At 39.1% G+C, this 18,595-nt stretch overlaps 1 protein-coding gene across 10 annotated transcripts in view; it reads right to left on the bottom strand.

Moving 5' to 3' along the window:
- POU2F1 (POU class 2 homeobox 1) overlaps positions 1–18,595 on the bottom strand; it is a 262,547-nt gene that overhangs the window by 75,898 nt on the left and 168,054 nt on the right. For all 10 annotated transcript variants that reach the window (XR_010321592.1, XM_064282901.1, XM_064282908.1 and 7 more), the window contains one exon: positions 2–102. Coding sequence is in view for 9 of the 10 variants with exons in the window: in XM_064282901.1 (XP_064138971.1) it covers positions 2–102 (101 nt within the window). In the remaining variant the exon portion in view is untranslated. The remainder of the gene's footprint in view (position 1; positions 103–18,595) is intronic.

The raw sequence follows: 18,595 nt of genomic DNA, 5'->3' as shown, positions 1-18,595 counted from the left end.
CCTGATGGAGATGTCCAAGGAAAGCTTGGGCCTGGGCTGTTGAGATTGCCCCTCCAACGGGCACAGGCTGCTTCTGAAAGTCCAGACCATTTGTTTGCGTGCCTAGAAAACAAGCAAAATATTGTAACTCTTCAAAGAAATGAACTCAAATGAAATGAAGCCCTAGACTTCAGTTACCAACGTTCATCAGGCACCAAGTACCCCCAAAGAAAAGGGATTCAAAAGCAAGAGGAAATACAGTAAAACAGTTTCTCTTCTAACGGCAGCACTAGAGGACAAGTACACAAACATAGCTAAAGCTTATGAAACACAAACAAAAAGCATAAAATGAATTACAATCATAAGAAAGTGTTAGAGAATGTAGTGATTGGCACAGCTGGCACTGGGACAGGCATGAAAGTTAAGATGGCTTTAGAAAAGAGAAATGTATCACTATGCAAAAAATGGTAGAGATAGAGTTCCACGGAAGTATTGGCTACTGGGACATATCCACAGTGATCAGTTTCACATAGTAGAGTTCTATACTAAGATCTTATTGGGAAAAAAAGAGTTCTGGTGCTTTAAAATATCATCATCATCATCGTTATCACAGGACAGCTACTGATCTAAACCAACAACTACATTCCACAGATGAGAAACCTAACCTGGAAGGTTAAAACTCCTGACCAAATGGTTGAATGTCTTATCCATAATGGTAGGTATTCCAGGAGAAGGCACCAGTCTATAAATACTTTAAGATGGCAATATGCAAATCAGGGAGCAAGTATTTGTAAGGAAATGAGTTTTGCTGCTGTGGAGATTTTGAGTTGGAAGGGAAGGTTCATGAATGATCTTAAAGTTAGTGGTAACAGAATTGTAAGTTTTATATAAAAGGTAACTGGGTATAATAATTGGTTAAAATTGAGAATAAAAAATTAAATACATCCTTCAGAAAACTAGCTGATTCAAAAAGTAGTTTTAAGAAATGCTGAATAAGAATGGAAGAATCTGTAGAACCTAAAGAAGTATTTGTCAGAAGATTTAACTGACTCGAAGATTCCTAAGTCAAAGCTGAGGACCTAGAAGGGACAGGCACATGTCTGACAAACTGTGGATAATAAACCTTGCGAGATACTGCAAGTAGGAGTGGATCAGAAGAAAAAAAAGAAGCCAACAACAAGTAAGAGAAAAAGAGCCAGTGTCAAAGATGAGCAGAGAGCCCATAGAGCACAGTGCTTCTTGACACAGACTCTTCAGGAATAACAGATGTTCAACAGTGTCACAAATCAGAAAGACACCTCTTCTGTTTTCATTTGTCTAGACACGTGGCTTAGAAAAAACTCATCAGTGACTCTGCCGAGAGCAAGAAGGATTTATTATCAGCTTAAAAATTTTTTAATGGATGAAAACTTAAAGACAAAAGCAAGCCCTTACTTGATAACCACAAGGAAAACAAAGGTTTCACTAATTTCATAAATCTGAAAGTGTAGACTGCTGCATATATCTAATTAGCAAGGGTGCAGCTATAATTACATTTTCCTCAATGTTATCCCAGGGGTTTTTAACCACTTACACTATGATTGGCACCCTAGTGGCACAGTGGATAAGAGCTCGGCTGCTAACCAAAAGGTGAGCAGTTCAAATCCACCAGTTGCTCCTTAGAAACCCCATGGGGCAGTTCTACTCTGTCCTACAGGGTTGCTATGAGTTGTCATTGACTTGATAGCAACGGGTTGATTTTTTTATTTTTTGGTACGCTATGATTTGATATTGACAATAGGACTAATTTATGGAAAGACATACCACCGTAACATCCAGAAATTTTTCTAAGGAATATAATACAATGTTTTCACATTACTATACTCAGCTATTATTATGAATTAACCAGAATATTTTGTACTAAATAAAATATAACAGAAGGCTACGATACAGTCACCTGCAAGAGTCAGCAAGACACTTGGCCAGGCTATCACACCTCCATTTCCCACTACTGAATACCCCACCTTCTCTCTCTCTCTCTCACACACACACACACACACACACACACACACACACACACACAGAGAGCAACAAGCTACACCTCAATGCAGCAGTGCTATCATTGTATATCTTAACTAATTACTGTCATATAAGACTCATCAGAAATCTTACATGACCCAAAGGAGCTATTTAAAAGGTTTATATGTATTTAACCTCCTTCAAAACTTACAGTGATTGTTTCTCTTCTTATGTTTTTTCCCCAAAGTCTCCAAGAAATAGGAAACTATAGAACTACCTAGACATGTACAGTTAATAAAATGAAAAGATTATATGCTTGTGTCAAGTGATGAAAAACTAGTGTGAATGTGTAAGGGGGAGTAAAGTATATGAGAACTCCCTGTACTTTCTGCACAATTTTTCTGTAAACCTAAAACTACTCTAAATAAGTCTATTAAAAAAAAAAAAAAAACTGTAAGAAATAAAAATTTAAAGTATCTAGGATCACTTCCATAAGCCACACACAGAAGTCTCATTGTTGTAAAGTTACATATTTTGTCATTAGCTGCTGTCTCTGTGTCTATGCAGAAAATAATTACTTATATGGAGATTTTAAGATCGCGCACCACTGGAGAAATACACTCATGATATACTAAATAAATCGACAAGGTTAAAAGAACATGAGATTTTAAAAACAGCAAAAAGAACTTAGAGAGTAATACAAAACCAATAAGAAGTCTTCCAAAGCCAAATTTTTCAGTATTATGGAGTCAATGAAAACCCTATACACTGGTTCCAATTTCAAGTTTCCATAAAAATGATATCCAGCCCCTTGTTGATCACAAAGCACTATATAACACAAGATTGATTAATAAAGTTCTGCTATTCCTGGTATGGAGCCTACTATAATGAAGTAAACAAACAAAAACAAAAACCCACTGCCATCGATTCTGACTCACAGCAACCCTACAGGCCACAGTAGAACTGCCCCACAGGGTTTCCAAGGAGTGGCTGGTGGATTCGAATGGCTGACCTTTCAGGTAGCAGCCTGAGCTCTTAGCCACTGCACCACCAGGGCCCCTTATTAGGCTATCCATTAAAAAAGCCCGTTGCCGTTGAGTTGATTCCAACTCACAGGAAGCCTGCAGGACACAGCAGAACTGCCTGCCTAATAGGGTTTCCAGAGAGTGGGTGGTGAATTTGCACTGCTGATATTACAGTGAGCAATCCAGCACTTACCCACTTTACCCCCAGGGCTCTATAATGGGCTACTGATGGTATTCCTTAAGCACCCTGGTACTTCCTGTTTTTGCTGGTGGCTCGGAGGAGGAACAGCAAGAAGGTATGGTATTCAAAGCTAATAAGGTAAAAAAACTCCCACACGTCTGTCAGTCTGTTATACTGTGGGGGCTTGCGTGTTGCTGTGATGCTGGAAGCTATGCCACTGATATTCAAATACCAGCAGGGTCACCCGCGGCAGACAGGTTTCAGCTGAGCTTCTAGACTAAGTCAGAAGAGGAAGAAGGACCTGGTGGTCTCCTTCTAAAAAGAATTAGCCAGTGAAAACCTTATGAACAGCAGTGGAACACTGATACAATGCCGGAAGACAAATCCCTCAGGGTGGAAGGCACTCAAAACATGGCTCGGGAAGAGCTGCCCCCTCAAAGTAGAGTTGACCTTAATGACATGGAAGGTGTCAAGCTTTCGGGACCTTCATTTGCTGATGTGGCATGACTCAAAATGGGAAGAAAGAGCTGCAAACATCTATTAATAATCGGAACATGGAATGTATCTACGAAAATTGGAAATCATTAAAAATGAAATAGAATGCATAAACATTGATATCCTAGGGATCAGTGACCTGAAATGGACTGGTATTGGCCATTTTGAAACAGATAATCATATGGTTTACTATGCCAGGAATGGTGTTGCATTCATCGGTAAAAAGAACATTTCAAGATCTATCCTGAAGTACAACACTGTCAGTGATAGGATAATATCCATACGCCTACAAAGGAAGACGACTTAACATGACTATTATTCAAATTTACAAGCCAACCACTAAGGGCAAAGATGAAGAAGCTAAAGATTTTTACCAACTTCTGCAGTCTGAAATTGATCAAACATGCAATCAGGATGCAGTGATAATTATTGATGATTGGAACGTGAAAGTTAGAAAAAAGAAGCAGCATCAGTAAATGGAAAACATGGCCTTGGTGAAAGAAACAACTGCTTCATTGCAAATACCTTTTTTCAACAACATAAACAGCAACTATACACGTGGACCTCACCAGATGGAACACATAGGAATCAAATCGACTACACCCGTGGAAAGAGACGATGGAAAAGCTCCATATCACCAGTCAGAACAAGGCCAGGGGCCGACTTTGAAAAAGACCATCAGTTGCTCATATGCAAGTTCAAGCTGAAACTGAAGAAAATTAGAACAAGTTCACAAGAGCCAAAATACGAACCTTAGTATATCCCACCTGAATTTGGAGACCATCTCAAGAACAGATTTGATGCACTGAACACTAATGACCGAAGACCAGACGAGTTGTGGAATAACACCAAGGATGTCATACACGAAGAAAGCAAAAGGTCTTCAAAAAGACAGGAAAGAAAGAAAAGACCAAAATGGATACCAGAAGAGACTCTGAAACTTGTCTTGAACATCCAGTAGCTAAAGCAAATGGAAGAAATGATGACCAAAAAGAGCTAGAGAAGACTTCAAAGGACAGCTCCAGAATACAAATTAAAGTATTATAATGATATGTGCAAAGACCTGGAGTTAGAAAACCAAAGGGGAAGAACACGCCTGGCATTTCTCAAGCTGAAAGAACTGAAAAAAAAAAAAAATTCAAGCCTCAAGTTGCAATATTGAAGAATTCTATGGGGGAAAATATTAAACAACACAGGAAGCATCAAAAGAAGATGTAAGGAATACACAGACTCACTATTCCAAAAAGAATTGGTCAATGTTCAGCCACTTCAAGAGGTAGCATATGATCAGGAACTGACAGTAATGAAGGAAGAGGTCCAAGGTGCACAGGCGCTTAGAAGCAGTGATGGTGAGACTTCTTCTCACATACTCTGGACATGTTATCAGGAAGGATCAGTTCCTGGAGAAGGACATCATGCTTAGTAAGAGGGTCAGCGAAAAAGAGGAAGACCCTTACCGAGATGGACTGACACAGTGGCTACAACAATGGGCTCAAGCATAACAACGATTGTGAGGACGGCACAGGACCAGACAGTGCTTTGTTCTGCTGTACATAGGGTCGCTATGAGTCGGAACCAACTCTACGGCACCTAACAACAACAACAAGGTAAAAAGAACACTCCTAGATTATAACTCACAGAGAAATACAGAAATTTAAGCTACAAAGGCAGGTAACTTCTTTTAATAAGATGTTTGAGGCTCAGCTGGGAGGTGAGGGGTGGACCAGGGTCCCTTGATTCTGTCTAGTCACTCACAGAGAAGTGATGGTTGAAATTAAAGAGAATAAAAATGTCTATCAAGGATGAAGACAATGGGGCACCTATATAAGAAAACAGAAAATCAAAGAGGTCCAGAGAAGGAGCAATTAGGTAAGTAGAAAGTAAGCCTTAAGACTAGTGTGCCTCAGGAACCAGGAAAGACAAAGCTACAAGGATGGGGTAGTTTGGCACTGTTCAATGGTACAGAGAAGATAAGCATCTGGCAACCGAGAAAATGCTTTTGGAATCTGTGATTACAAGTTTAATGGTGAAATTAATTCAAGGGAAATAAAGGAAAAATAAGAAGACCAAAATTTAATGAAATAGTGGGAGGAAAAACACATAATAGAAATGCCAGCTTGGTTCTTTAAAAAATATAACGAACTTCTGGTAAGACTGAACAAGAAAATAAGAGAGAAGGCGCAAATAATTTTAAGGATAACAAAAAGGGCGTAATTTAAAAAAAAAAAAAAAAAAAAACCTCTATATTCAAAAAGGAGAGGAGGACATTGTGAACCACTTTATGCCAACGAAATCAAAACTTAGAAATGGATACATTTCTAGAAAATGTAACTTATTCAGACTGATCCATGAAGAAATAGAAAACCCAGGGTCCCACAGCGATTAAAGAAATTTAACTAGCTGGTAAAAATCTTCCCACAAAGAAAATGCAAAGCCTAAACAATTTACCAAAGAGAGCTACAATGAAATGCAAGGAATGAATAATTTCAAACTTACACAAACTTTTCCAGAGAACAGTGGCCAAGCAAAAAGGAGAAACACTTCCTAAATCATTTTCTGAGGCCAACATTACTTTGATACCAAAAGTTGATAAAGACAAATATGAAAAAGAAAGGAAAAAAAAAAATACAGGTCGGTTTCATTCACAAACGTGTATGGAAAAAACCTAAGTAACTGCAAAGCTAACCTAGTAAGATAAAACATGATTAAGGTGGATTTATTCCAGGAATGTAAGACTGGTTTAGGGTTAAAAAAAAAATGAGTTAACGTGATTCACCACATTCATGAAAGGTGGGAAAAAAATCATATAATCATAGGATACAGAATAACCCTTAGATAAAATTCCACATCCACTTATGTTACAAATTCTAGACATAGGAATAGAGAGAAGCTTTTTTAACTTGATAAAGAATAAACACTAAAAAAAAAAAATTAAACACCATCTTTAATGACGAAACATCCAAAGCACTCTCTTTACGATCAAGAGCAATATAAAAGTGCCACCTACTGGCACTAATCCAAAAAACACAAAATAATAAATGTTGGAGAGGCTGTGGAGAGATTGGAACACTTACACACTGTTGGTGGGAATGTAAAATGGTACAATCGCTTTGGAAATCGATTAGGCGCTTCCTTAAAAAGCTAGAAATAGAACTACCATACGATCCAGCAATCCCACTCCTTGGAATATATCCTAGAGAAATAAGAGCCTTTACACGAACAGATATATGCACACCCATGTTTATTGCAGCACTGTTTACAACAGCAGAAAGATGGAAGCAACCAAGGTGCCCATTAAAGGATGAATGGATAAATAAATTATGGTATACTCACACAATGGAATACTACGCATCAATAAAGAACAGTGAGGAATCTGTGAAACATTTCATAACATGGAGGAACCTGGAAGGCATTATGCTGAGTGAAATTAGTCAGTTGCAAAAGGACAAATATTGTATAAGACCACTATTATAAGAACTTGAGAAATAGTTTAAACTGAGAAGAAAACATTCTTTTGTGGTTACGAGAGTGGGGAGAGAGAGAGGATGGGAGAGGGATATTCACTAATTAGACAGTAGATAAGAACCACTTTAGGTGAAGGGAAAGACAACATGCAATACAGGGGAGGTCAGCACAACTGGACTAAACCAAAAGCAAAGAGGTTTCCTGAATAAGCTGAATGCTTCAAAGGCCAGCACAGCAGGGGCAGGGGTTTGGGGACCATGGTTTCATGGGACATCTAAGTCAATTGGCATAATAAAATCTATTAAGAAAACATTCTGCATCCTATTTTGAAGAGTGGCATCTGGGGTCTGAAACGCTAGCAAGCTGCCATCTAAGATGCATCAATTGGTCTCAATCCACCTGGGTCAAAGGAGAGTGAAGAACATCAAAGACACAACGTAATTACGAGCCCAAGAGACAGAAAGGGTCATGTGAACCAGAGACTACACCAGCCTGAGACCAGAAGAACTAGATGGTGGCCAGCTACAACTGATCACTGCCCTGACAAGGAACACAATAGAGAACCCCTGAAGGAGCCGGAGAGCAGTGGGATTGCAGACCCCAAATTCTCATAAAAAGACAAGACTTGCTGGTCTGACTGAGACTAGAAAGACCCTGGTAGTCATGGCCCCCAGACCCTCTGTTGGCCCAGGACAGGAACCATTTCCGAGCCAACTCTTCAGACATGAATTAGACTGGACAATGGGTTGGAGATGGATGCTGGTGAGGAGTGAGCTTCTTGGATCAGGTGGACACTTGAGACTATGTTGGTATCTCCTGCCTGGAGGGGAGATGGGAGGGTAGAGGGGTCTAGAAACTGGTGAAATGGACATGGAAAGGGAGTGGAGGGAGAGAGTGGGCTGTCTCATAAGAAATTTTTTTTTTCTTTTTTAGGGGGGAGAATAATTGGGAGTATGTAGCAAGGTGTATATAAGTCTTTGTGTGAGAGACTGACTTGATTTGTAAACTTTCACTTAAAGCACAATAAAAGTTATAAAAAAAAGAAAATTTAAGGAACCCCCCTCCAAAAAAAGTGCCAGCTACTATTACTTTTATTCAACATTATATTGGAAGGCCTAGCCAATGAAGTAAGGCAAGAAAAGAAAACATATGAGTTGGAAAAAAAAAAAAAATCAATATTCTCAGATGAAGGATATTGTGTGTACAATATCCTTAAGAACCTAAAGATCTATTATTAGAATTAATAAGAGTCCAATAAGGTTGCAGCACAGAAAATCTATTTAAAATTTGCCTTCCTATACAACCAATGAAAAAAATTTAAGATTTTATTCATAAAAGCATTCATATTGTTTTTTAAAAAATATAAAGCTCTGGGAATAAATCTATCAAAAATGTAGCAATTCCTATAAGCATAAAGTTATAAAACTTCATTTAAAAACAGTAGAGAAAACATATATAAATGTTCATTTGCTGGACAATTCAACATTGCAAAAAACGTCAGTTCTCCCCAAACTCATCTATGGAGTCAAAGCAATTTCATACCAAAATCTCAAAAGATTTCTTTCTCTTTTTCTTGGAGGGACAAGCTAATTCTAAAATTTAAACAGAAGTACAAAGGGCCATGATGCTCTCTAAAAAGAACAAAATGGAGGGACTTTCACTATTAAGATATCAAGGTTTATCACAGAGCATTAATATACGACAACGTAGCATTAGAGTAGGGATAAACAAATAGACCAGAAGAGTGCAGAAACAAAGCCACACATACATATGGACACTTGAAAAAAAGACAAATGGCACTGCAGATCAGACAGGAAAAGGATGTAGTTGTCGATAAATGGCACTGATAACTGGTATCCACTTGGGGGAAAAAATGACATTAGGCCACTTCATACCATACAAAAAAAAAAAAAAAAGAAAATCAGAAAGATTAAAGTCCTAAATGTGAAAGCCAAAACTATAACATTTTAAGAAGATAATATAAGAAAATATCATCATATCTTTGAGAAAGGGAGGGATTTATCAAGACCCAAAAAACTATTAAAAAAAAAATTAATTAACCTAGGTTAAAATGAACACTTCTGTCCATCAAAGGACTACATAAAGTGAATGAAAAGGAGAAAATATTTGCAATATATACTATCAACAAAGGATTATTCAGGATACACAAGGAACTCTTATGAATCAATAAGTACAAGACAAGAGAAAAATATGGGCAAATGGAATGAATAGGTATTTCATAAAAGAAGAAACACAAATGGCCCAGAAACAAAAAAAAGATGTTCAACTTACTTGGAAACTAGGGAAATATAAATCAAAACTCCAATGAGATACAATTCCACCTTCAAGAGACTAAAATTAAAAAGTTCATTCATACCAAGTTTTGGTGAGACCGTGAACTTCTTGCCCATTGTTGACAGCAGTATGAACCAGTACAAAAACTTTGAAAAACTGGACTGGCTAGCAGAAATGAGCAAAGTTGGAGTAAGTTAGCAATTATACTATTAAGTAAAAACTCTGGACACTGTTTCACACATACGCATCAAGAGATAAGTACCCAATTAGTTATAGCAGCGTTGTTCTTAATGGCAAAAGCCTGGAAATAATCTAAATTTCTATCAATAATAGCATGAATAGAAAAATTGTCATATGTTCATACGATGGATTATTATACCCAGTGGAAATGAATTATAGATATACGTACCATAATAAACATGGACGAATCTCAAAAACGTAATGTTAAGTAAAAGAAACCAGTCATAGAATACATATCCCTCCATAAAGAAAATGTTCTACATCCCACTTTGGTGAGCACTGCCTGGGGTCTTAAAAGCTTGCGAGCGGCCATGTAAGATACATCTGTTAGTCTCATCCCACCAGGAGCAAAAGAAAATGAAGATAGACAAAGACACAAGCAAAATAGTAGCCCAAAGGACTAAAGGACCACATGAACCAGAAACTCCACCATTCTGAGACCAGAAGAACTAGATAGTGCCTGGCTATCAACACCAACTGCTCTGACAGGGATCACAACAGAGAGTCCTGGACAGGGCGGGAGAAAAATGTAGAACAGAATTAAAATTCACCAAAAAAGACCAGACTTACTAGTCTGACAGAGACTGGGGGAACCCCAAAACTATGGCCCCTGGACACTCTGATAACCCAGAACTGAAACCATTCCCGAAGCCTAGTTTTCAAAGATTATACAGGCCTATAAAACAAAAAAATAATACACGTGATCTACTAGGTGAGACCAAATGGGCAGCTCCTGTCCAAAAGCAAGATGAGAAGGCAGGATGGGACAGCAACTAAACAAATGGACATAGGGAATCTGGCATGGGAAGGCGGAGCATGCTGTCACATCATGGGGATTACAACCAATATCACAAAACAAGATGTGCATAAAATTTTTGAATGAAAAATTAACTTGAGCTGTAAACTTTCACCTAAAGCACAAAGAAAAAAAAAAATATATATATATATATATGTCTCATTGCCATTGAGTCGATCCCGACTCATAGCAACCCTATAGGACAGAGCAGACCTGCCCCATAAGGGTTTCCAAGGAGCAGCTGGTAGATTTGAACTGCCAGCATTTTGGTTAGTAGTCAAGTTCTTAACCACTGCCCACCAGGGTTCCTAAAATATGTATAGTATGATTCAATTTATATAATGGAAACAGGCAAATTTAAGTAATGTACTACAGTACAGTGAATTAATTGCTTTTATGGTCCTTCTTGCCATGGTCTTATAACTCCCATAAAATGATTGGGTGGGATTACGCAAATAAGGTTGCCTACGGTCCACCAAAGGGATTGGTTAGTTTTGCCATCCTGCTAGGCTTAAAAAGAGTCAATGCCAGAAGAAGCCAGGAGTGCAAAGCGCCCTTTGGACCCAGGGTCACTGCACTGAGAACCTCCTAGACCCAGGAGACAGAAAGCTGTAACAGAGAATTTTAACACTAGAGAGCTGTGACGCTGGAGGTGGCAGTGGTATGAGATGACAGCAGCATGAGACAGCAGCAGCACAGTACCAGGAGATGGCTGCAGTAGGTTTGCTGACTCATGGAGCAAGACAGCTGAGCGCCTTCAGGCAGGAGGCTTCCTGGTGGAGTGGGGTACCCGCAGGCATTTATCGGCAAGCTAAAGAGTTGTAACACTCGCCCAAGCAGGGCAGAGGCCGGGCCCTATGAGGGCCCGGGGACAGAGGCCTGCCTGCAGGCATGGCTGAGAAGAAGTGGTCCTGATTGAAGAACTGTATCCTGAGTCGTAACCTGTTACCTCCAAGTTGATCCTGATCCTCAATTGTAACCTGTTACTTCCCTAATAAACTCCACAATCGAGTATCATCCGTGAGTTCTGTGTGGCCACTGCAACGAATTATCGAATCTAGCAGACAAGCAGAGGGTGCTGTGGGAGGGATGGCTCGTGTCAGAAATGGTAAGAAAGTTGGAGAGTGGAGGTATGTCTCACCTCCACCTCATAGCAATCAGTTTTGGGCTGATGCTGAGTCTCTCTCCTTCCCCTGAAGTCAGAGGACTTCAGACGCTATCGCTTTACATGTATTAAAATACATAGGTGGGAAAAAAACTTAAAAAGAAACATACTATGACTATTAACACCAAATTTAGAATGGCTGTTGCCTTTCTGCTGAAAGAATGGAATACATCAGGGTAGATATAGGAGTACTTAAACATACAGGTTTTTATAACCATTCTTTTTTATGTTAAAACAGTAAAAGAAAAAAGCCAACAATGATAGAACAGTTTCAGTAAAATTTCTGGGACACATCTAGAGCAAAGGAAAAAGCAGGTGGTGATAAAGCCAAAGGGGGCTCATTCCCTTAGTAAGTCTCTAGTGGTGGGAATGTGAGAGGATGTTGGTTCAAAGCAGTAGGTAGGGTGGGAGGAAAAGTTTTTAGGGCAATGAAGCCTGAGCATACTAAGCAAGACTGAGAGGCCAGATTTGAGAGGAGGGGATAGACTGAAGATGTAAGATCAAGAGGGGGTTAAAGGATGGAGCAGGAACCTGAAAGAGATGAGAGACAGAATGAAGAGTGAGAAGCAGAAGGTTATAATAATGGACAAGAAAGGATACTTCTTTCTTAGATGCAAAACTAAAGAAGAAGGTGAGTGAAAAGTCATAAAAAATGTAGTGTCGAGGTGGGAGGGATCAGGGCCCAAATGAGACAGCTACAATATTCTCAGTAATTAAAAGTAAAGTCATTTTCAGGAAACAAAAACAACAAAACAGAAATAAGGTGGACAATTTTTGGAAAATAGGAAAGATTCTGGAACATGCAATGGGGAATGTGACAGGGAAGCGATGAGAGATGAATCAAAGGACAGGGTCAGTGAAGGCCCAGCTGAGAAACAGTAAACTTTAATACAGAGTTTGGGAATTGATGATCCCTCATTGCCCAGGAAGTTCTGATTCCCTTGTCATAGCCAGAAGTCAAGGATAAACTAGCAAAGGTTTCCGCTCTGTAAGAACAGCTCATACTACCCAGCTCTGCATGGGTTTCAGACATTTCAACGACTCCTTTCAGCGCACAGCTCAAATGACACTTTCCTTGATGCTTCCCACCTCTCTAACCAAAGGTAATAATCTACACCTCCTATTTACCACCACCACGCCTTTAGTACAGCTGCAACATTCTGTGGGAGGGAGAGGAGAAATAAAATTGAGGCTACAATACACACAACACAGACAAAGGTCCAACACATTATGCCGTTAAGTAAAAGACGTCAGACTCAAAGGCTACATTCTGCACGATCCCATTTATATGACATTTTAGAAAAGGCAAAACTATAGGGCAAGAAAACAAATCTGTGACCGCCAAGTCTGAAGTGGAGAGAGGGGATCACTACAAAAGGGTATGGGGAAACCTTCTGGGATTTCATTTGTGAAAACTCACAAAACCATACACTAAAGGGGGGCTTTTTGCTGTATATAAATTATACCTCAAAAAATGTAAGCCTATAATCTTCCAGGCATTACACATATGTTCACATTTAAATTTTCATTTGCAAAAAAGAAACTATTATCCATCTCTCCAGAGGCTACACACCTACTCACCTGAGCCCTGACGTTAGCTACCAGATCCCCATGAAATGTTTAAAAGTTAATATTCCCCTAAAGAGCTCCCTTCATATGATTTCCACTCCAAAACCAAGCCCGTTGTCATCAAGATGATTGTGACTCATAGTGACCCTGTAAGACAGAGTAAAACTGCCACATAGGGTTTTCAAGGACGTAAACTTAATGGAAGCAGACTGTCACATCTTTCTCCCACATGTTTGAACCGTCGACCTTTTGGTTAGCAGCTGACCACTTAACCACTGTGCCACCAGGGCTCCTTTGGTTTCCACAGAACACTGTAACATAGTTGAGATCCCTTATTAACTGTTTACCTTTATTCAAGAGGAAGGAGGGTACTGGGACACTAAGCTAACACAGGTATTGTCAACACACAGGGAAAGCTACATTATAAAAAGTTAATATGAATATGAACAACTTGCCTATAAGCTTCCAAACCAAAACCAAATCCAGTGCCGTTGAGTCGATTCCGACTCACAGTGACCCTATAGGACAGTTTTTTTTTTTTTATCATCTGCTGTTTTGTTATGAGCTGACCTTGGCTCTAATTGTTGGTTAATCACTCAGTTAATGTGGTCCCATAGCACAAGAAGCTTATCAAAATTGTGGGCCTTTGGTTTCTACTTCATAGCTTGTTACCCCAGCTATAGTTCTTTTACAATTTAAAAAAAAAAAAAAAATTCAATGAATTGAATTACATTTTACAGCTCATAAAAATATCACCACCTTTAATAAGGCCAACATTGGCAAGAGTTGTCTCCAAACAGGAAACATACCAAAGTGTTAATAGGGGATATAGTATTCTGTATGTTTCAAATTCCCTACTGTAAGTATTGCAATTAGTGATAACTTAATGTTTATTAAGTTTTACTTTTCCTAAAATTGGCTTCCTTTCAATTTATTCTTCGATGTCATTTCCAAAATGATCTGTCTCTTGAGAGCAAATGACTTCTGCTGTTTAAATTCCACCCAAGAGTGTACCTATTTTTGAGGGGCGGAAGGGCAGTCCTATCAATTTATTCTATTCCCATTAACATTTCTCCATAAATAAGAATGGAAATCTATGTCTTCTGAACATTAATTAACAATGTGTAAAGGGGAGAGGAAACGCAACATACTAGGGAGGGAAGGGAGAGGGGAGGAGGTGAGAGGAGACACCGGGGGAGTAAAGGGAAGGGGAGGACACTAAGATGACACTTTCACCAATACCAAAAGCAGATGTCCTCCACCCTCTTCTGTCTCTGAAAGTGCTAATCATTATTCAAGATCCAGCCCAAATCTAGTTTCTTTAGAGACTTTAAGGACCAACCTAACTATAATTTTTCCCCAATCGTAACTTCTATAAAATTTCTTTCACAGAACGTTTAACCCTTAGTTAAGAAACAACGTTCATAGTTCCCAAACAGATCAATCCTTTCAGGCCCAAAATGAAAACTTACATACTATATTTTAGTAATCTCTTTTCTCTAATAGTGTCAGTCGTCCTATATTCTTTTTGCTAAGTGCATAAAAATGAATTTGTTACTGTGGCTTTCAGACCAAAGTATTGGAATCACTCAGATAATAAAACAGAATTAAATCAGAGTAAAGAAGTCAGTTGCAGAGAACTGACTTTTCTGGAACCCTGGAAAATATTTGTAAATACTCTCCATTTTCAACAGGACAAGAATGATTTGCTCTGAATGGAGGCCGAAATCCTAAATAAATAAAGTCTCAGATCTGCAAAGCCCCTACGTGCATGGGCAGTGTCACAGCAGCTGCTTGTCTCCCACCCCCACACAGTTAGGACACTGGGAGTAAGGGAAGCTGTATTAAACACGCTGCCCTGGGTGCTCAACCTGTTGACATGCTCAGCTGCTAACCAAAAGGCTGGAGATCTGCGTCTGCCCAAGGGTGACTTGGAACAAAAACCTGGCAGTCGACTCGTGAAAAACCAGCCACTGAAACCCTATGGAGCACAGTTCTACTTTGACACAAACGGGATTGTCATTAGTCAAAACTGACTTCACAGCAATTGGCTGTGGACTGGTTCTGAGGCCACTTTGGTTCCAATAAGACTTTGTATCATTGGCTAATTAAGGTGGGAACTTAATCTAATCTTGTAACAACAACAAAACCAAACCCCTTGCTGTCAAGTCCATACCGACTCACAGCGACCCGACAGGACAGAGTAGAACTGCCCCATAGGGTTTCCAAGGAGTAGCTGGTGGATTCGAACTGCCGACCTTTTCGTGAGCAGCTAAGCTCTTCACCATTGTGCCACCAGGGATAGTGTATGTGATTTCTTCTTGAGAAACTGGAGCCCACCTGAAACTCTGTACCACCATTATTTTTTTTTTTTAATAATTTTTTTTGTGCTTTAAGTGAAAGTTTACAAATCAAGTCAGTCTGTCACATATAAGCTTATATACACCTTACTACACACTCCCATTTTTTCTCCCCCTCTAATGAGTCAGCCAGCTCCGTTCTTCCAGTCTCTCCTTTCATGACCGTTTTGCCAGTTTCTAACCCTTTCTCCCCTCCCATCTCCCCTCCAGACAGGAGATGCCAATACAGTCTCTCAAGTGTCCACCTCATACAAGTAGCTCACTCTTCATCAGCATCTCTCTCCAGCCCACTGTCCAGTCCCTTCCATGTCTGATGAGTAGTCTTCAGGAATCGTTCCTGTCCTGGGCCAACAGAAGGTTTGGGGACCATGACCGCCGGGATTCTTCTAGTCTCAGTCAGACCATTAGGTCTGGTCTTTTTATGAGAATTTGGGGTCTGCATCCCACTGTTCTCCTGCTCCCTCAGGGGTTCTCTGTTGTGTTCCCTGTCAGGGCCCACCATTATTTTTAACTACTCCAATGTAATGACTATTTTAGAATTCAACTGTTTCCTAAATCATGAACTTCTTTAACTAACAAGATTGCCCATTTTTACAATTCAGTAGAAACTGCTCTTTACCTCAATGAATGGTTTTACCTTTAGAAAAATGGCTTTTGGTGAAGTTATAGTTATGCCTATAAACACAAGATTTGTGACTTAACCATCTCCTATTCTCAGTGAGACAATGCTTATTGCTCATGAGCATTTTCTATTTTAATTTAATTCTTCAGATGTAAACAACTACCACCACCACCACCACAACAGAGAACCAGGAATATCATGTAGAAAAAAAGATCCTGCTAATAAATACTATGTTCAACAAATATTTACTGAGCGTTGATGTGCCAGTAAGATGAATACAACATAATCCTTGCCCTTAAGTAGCTCCCAGGCCTACTCGTTCACTCATTTAACATCTACTTTGTGGCAGGCACTGTTCTAGGTGCCAGAGATAAAACAATGAGCAAGAGAGACAAAAACCATGTCCTCATGGGACTCATATTCTAAAGTGAGGAAATGGACAATAAAAATGAAAAATATTGGCTATAACATAGAAATGGACATTATGGAAACAAAGAGGAAAGACGGGTAGGGAGTCTGGTGGAGGCGTAAAATTTATAGTTTCAATTAAAAAAAAGATGCATACAACATGGAAAGTGCCACAACAGATTTAAAAAAAGAAAAATAAACAGTTGAAATCTAGTTGATTTCGACTCATGGTGACCTCATGTGTGTCAACAGAACCGTGCTCTACAGGGTGTTCAATGGCCAGTTTTTTTTGTTTTTTGTTTTTTTTTTAGACTGCCAGTCCTTTCATCCAAGGTGCCTCTGGGGGACTCAAAACACCATTCAACCTTTTGGTCAGCAGCATGTAAACCATTTGTAGCACTCAGGGACACCAAAACACATAGAGTATTACCAAAACACATATATGGAGTTTTAAGGGGGCAGGAAGAAAGTAATGACAGAGAAAGCTTCCTGGAGGTAACATTTCAGTTGAACCTTAAAAGGATGAGACGGAATTAACTGAAAAATGTTGAGTGGGGAGGCAAATGTCAAACATTTCTATACCAGAAGTGGAAGACAATTTGCCCAAGTAAAAAAATAAAATCCAGGTGTCCAAACCAACAATTTTAGATACCTTGTTAGGTCCTGAAGGAGCCCTGGTGGCACAGTAGTTAAAGCCATCAACTGCTAACCGAGGGGTCGTGGGTTCGAAATCACCAGTGGCTCCATGGGAGAAAGATGTGGCAGTCCGCTTCCGCGGAGATTTACAGCCTTGGAAACTCTAGGGGGGGCCTATGAGTTGGAATCAAACAGATGGCAGTGGGTTTGGTTTTTCCATTTCTTTTTTTTTTTTTGGTGTTAGGTCCTAGTGTTAGTCCCATACCACAAAGAGATAACAACAAAACAAATAATTATAACATGAAAGACAAGTACTATAAAAAGTTGGGTATAAAAAGACAGTGGAAGACAGTGCCATTACCAACCTCAAGCAAAACAGGCAGAATATGGTACCTGCTCTAAGAAAGGTATAAAATGCTTTAAAGAGGTCAAGAGTGGCTAAGGAGAGAGAGCTATGAGGTTATAAAGGCAGTACAGGGTCACAGGATGAAGCCTGAAACATCACGGCGAGGAAAGTGAAAACTGCTGCTCATTGCTCATCTTGTTATTGCAAGACACTCTGGAATACAGAGGGAGAAGCACAAACGCACCATTGGAAAAAAGGGAAAAGTGCCAATTTCTACTATTACTATTTCCTTTTAAAAGTATATTATTCACAGATTCCTATTTTTCAGTAAATTTAAGGCAATCAAGGTGAAATTTACCAACAACAGCCTAAACTTCAGATCTCCTTACAGCTAATGATGACAACACTTGTGTAGAAATCCCAAACGTGTTTCACAGAAAGTCAAGCAACTGCACAATGTAACAGCTAAAGGATCTTCCAAGAAAATTTAGCTTCTGCTCTTTATATGTATGTGTGTGAACTGCCATTGAATGGGAGGAATCTGGCATAATGGAAATCCAGAAAGAATCAATTATGGCTATAGAAAAATTCTACATTATTATAAAAGCAAGAAGTATTATCGAAATTGATGATGTATCATCTGCAGGATGGATGACCATTAAGTATCTGCTAAAAATTTCTATTGCAACTGTATGGTACATCTTTCATTTCCTAAGTAATAGTATGTTTTATTTTTTAATTGCTTTTAAATATCATTTCATGAATGATGTACGTAGATGACATCACGGATGCAAGCTTGACAAGACTGCTAAAGGGGTAGATGTTTGTTGAATTGTTAAGTCCATCTGGATGAAAGAGGCTATTAAAACAGACTTTTATGAACTATATTCTTAACTGTAGGAAAAAAAATGAATGACTTGTGACCTATCAGCTATTAAGACAAGTCTTTCAAATAACTTGAATATTTTACATAAAGGGACTACTCTGAGGACCAATAAAACCAGAAAGTAACTCC

Source organism: Loxodonta africana, chromosome 3 (assembly GCF_030014295.1).
Source record: "Loxodonta africana isolate mLoxAfr1 chromosome 3, mLoxAfr1.hap2, whole genome shotgun sequence".
NCBI lineage: Eukaryota > Metazoa > Chordata > Mammalia > Proboscidea > Elephantidae > Loxodonta > Loxodonta africana.
Note: the sequence above shows the minus strand (reverse complement) of the source record. Positions and strands in the feature narration are given on the sequence as shown.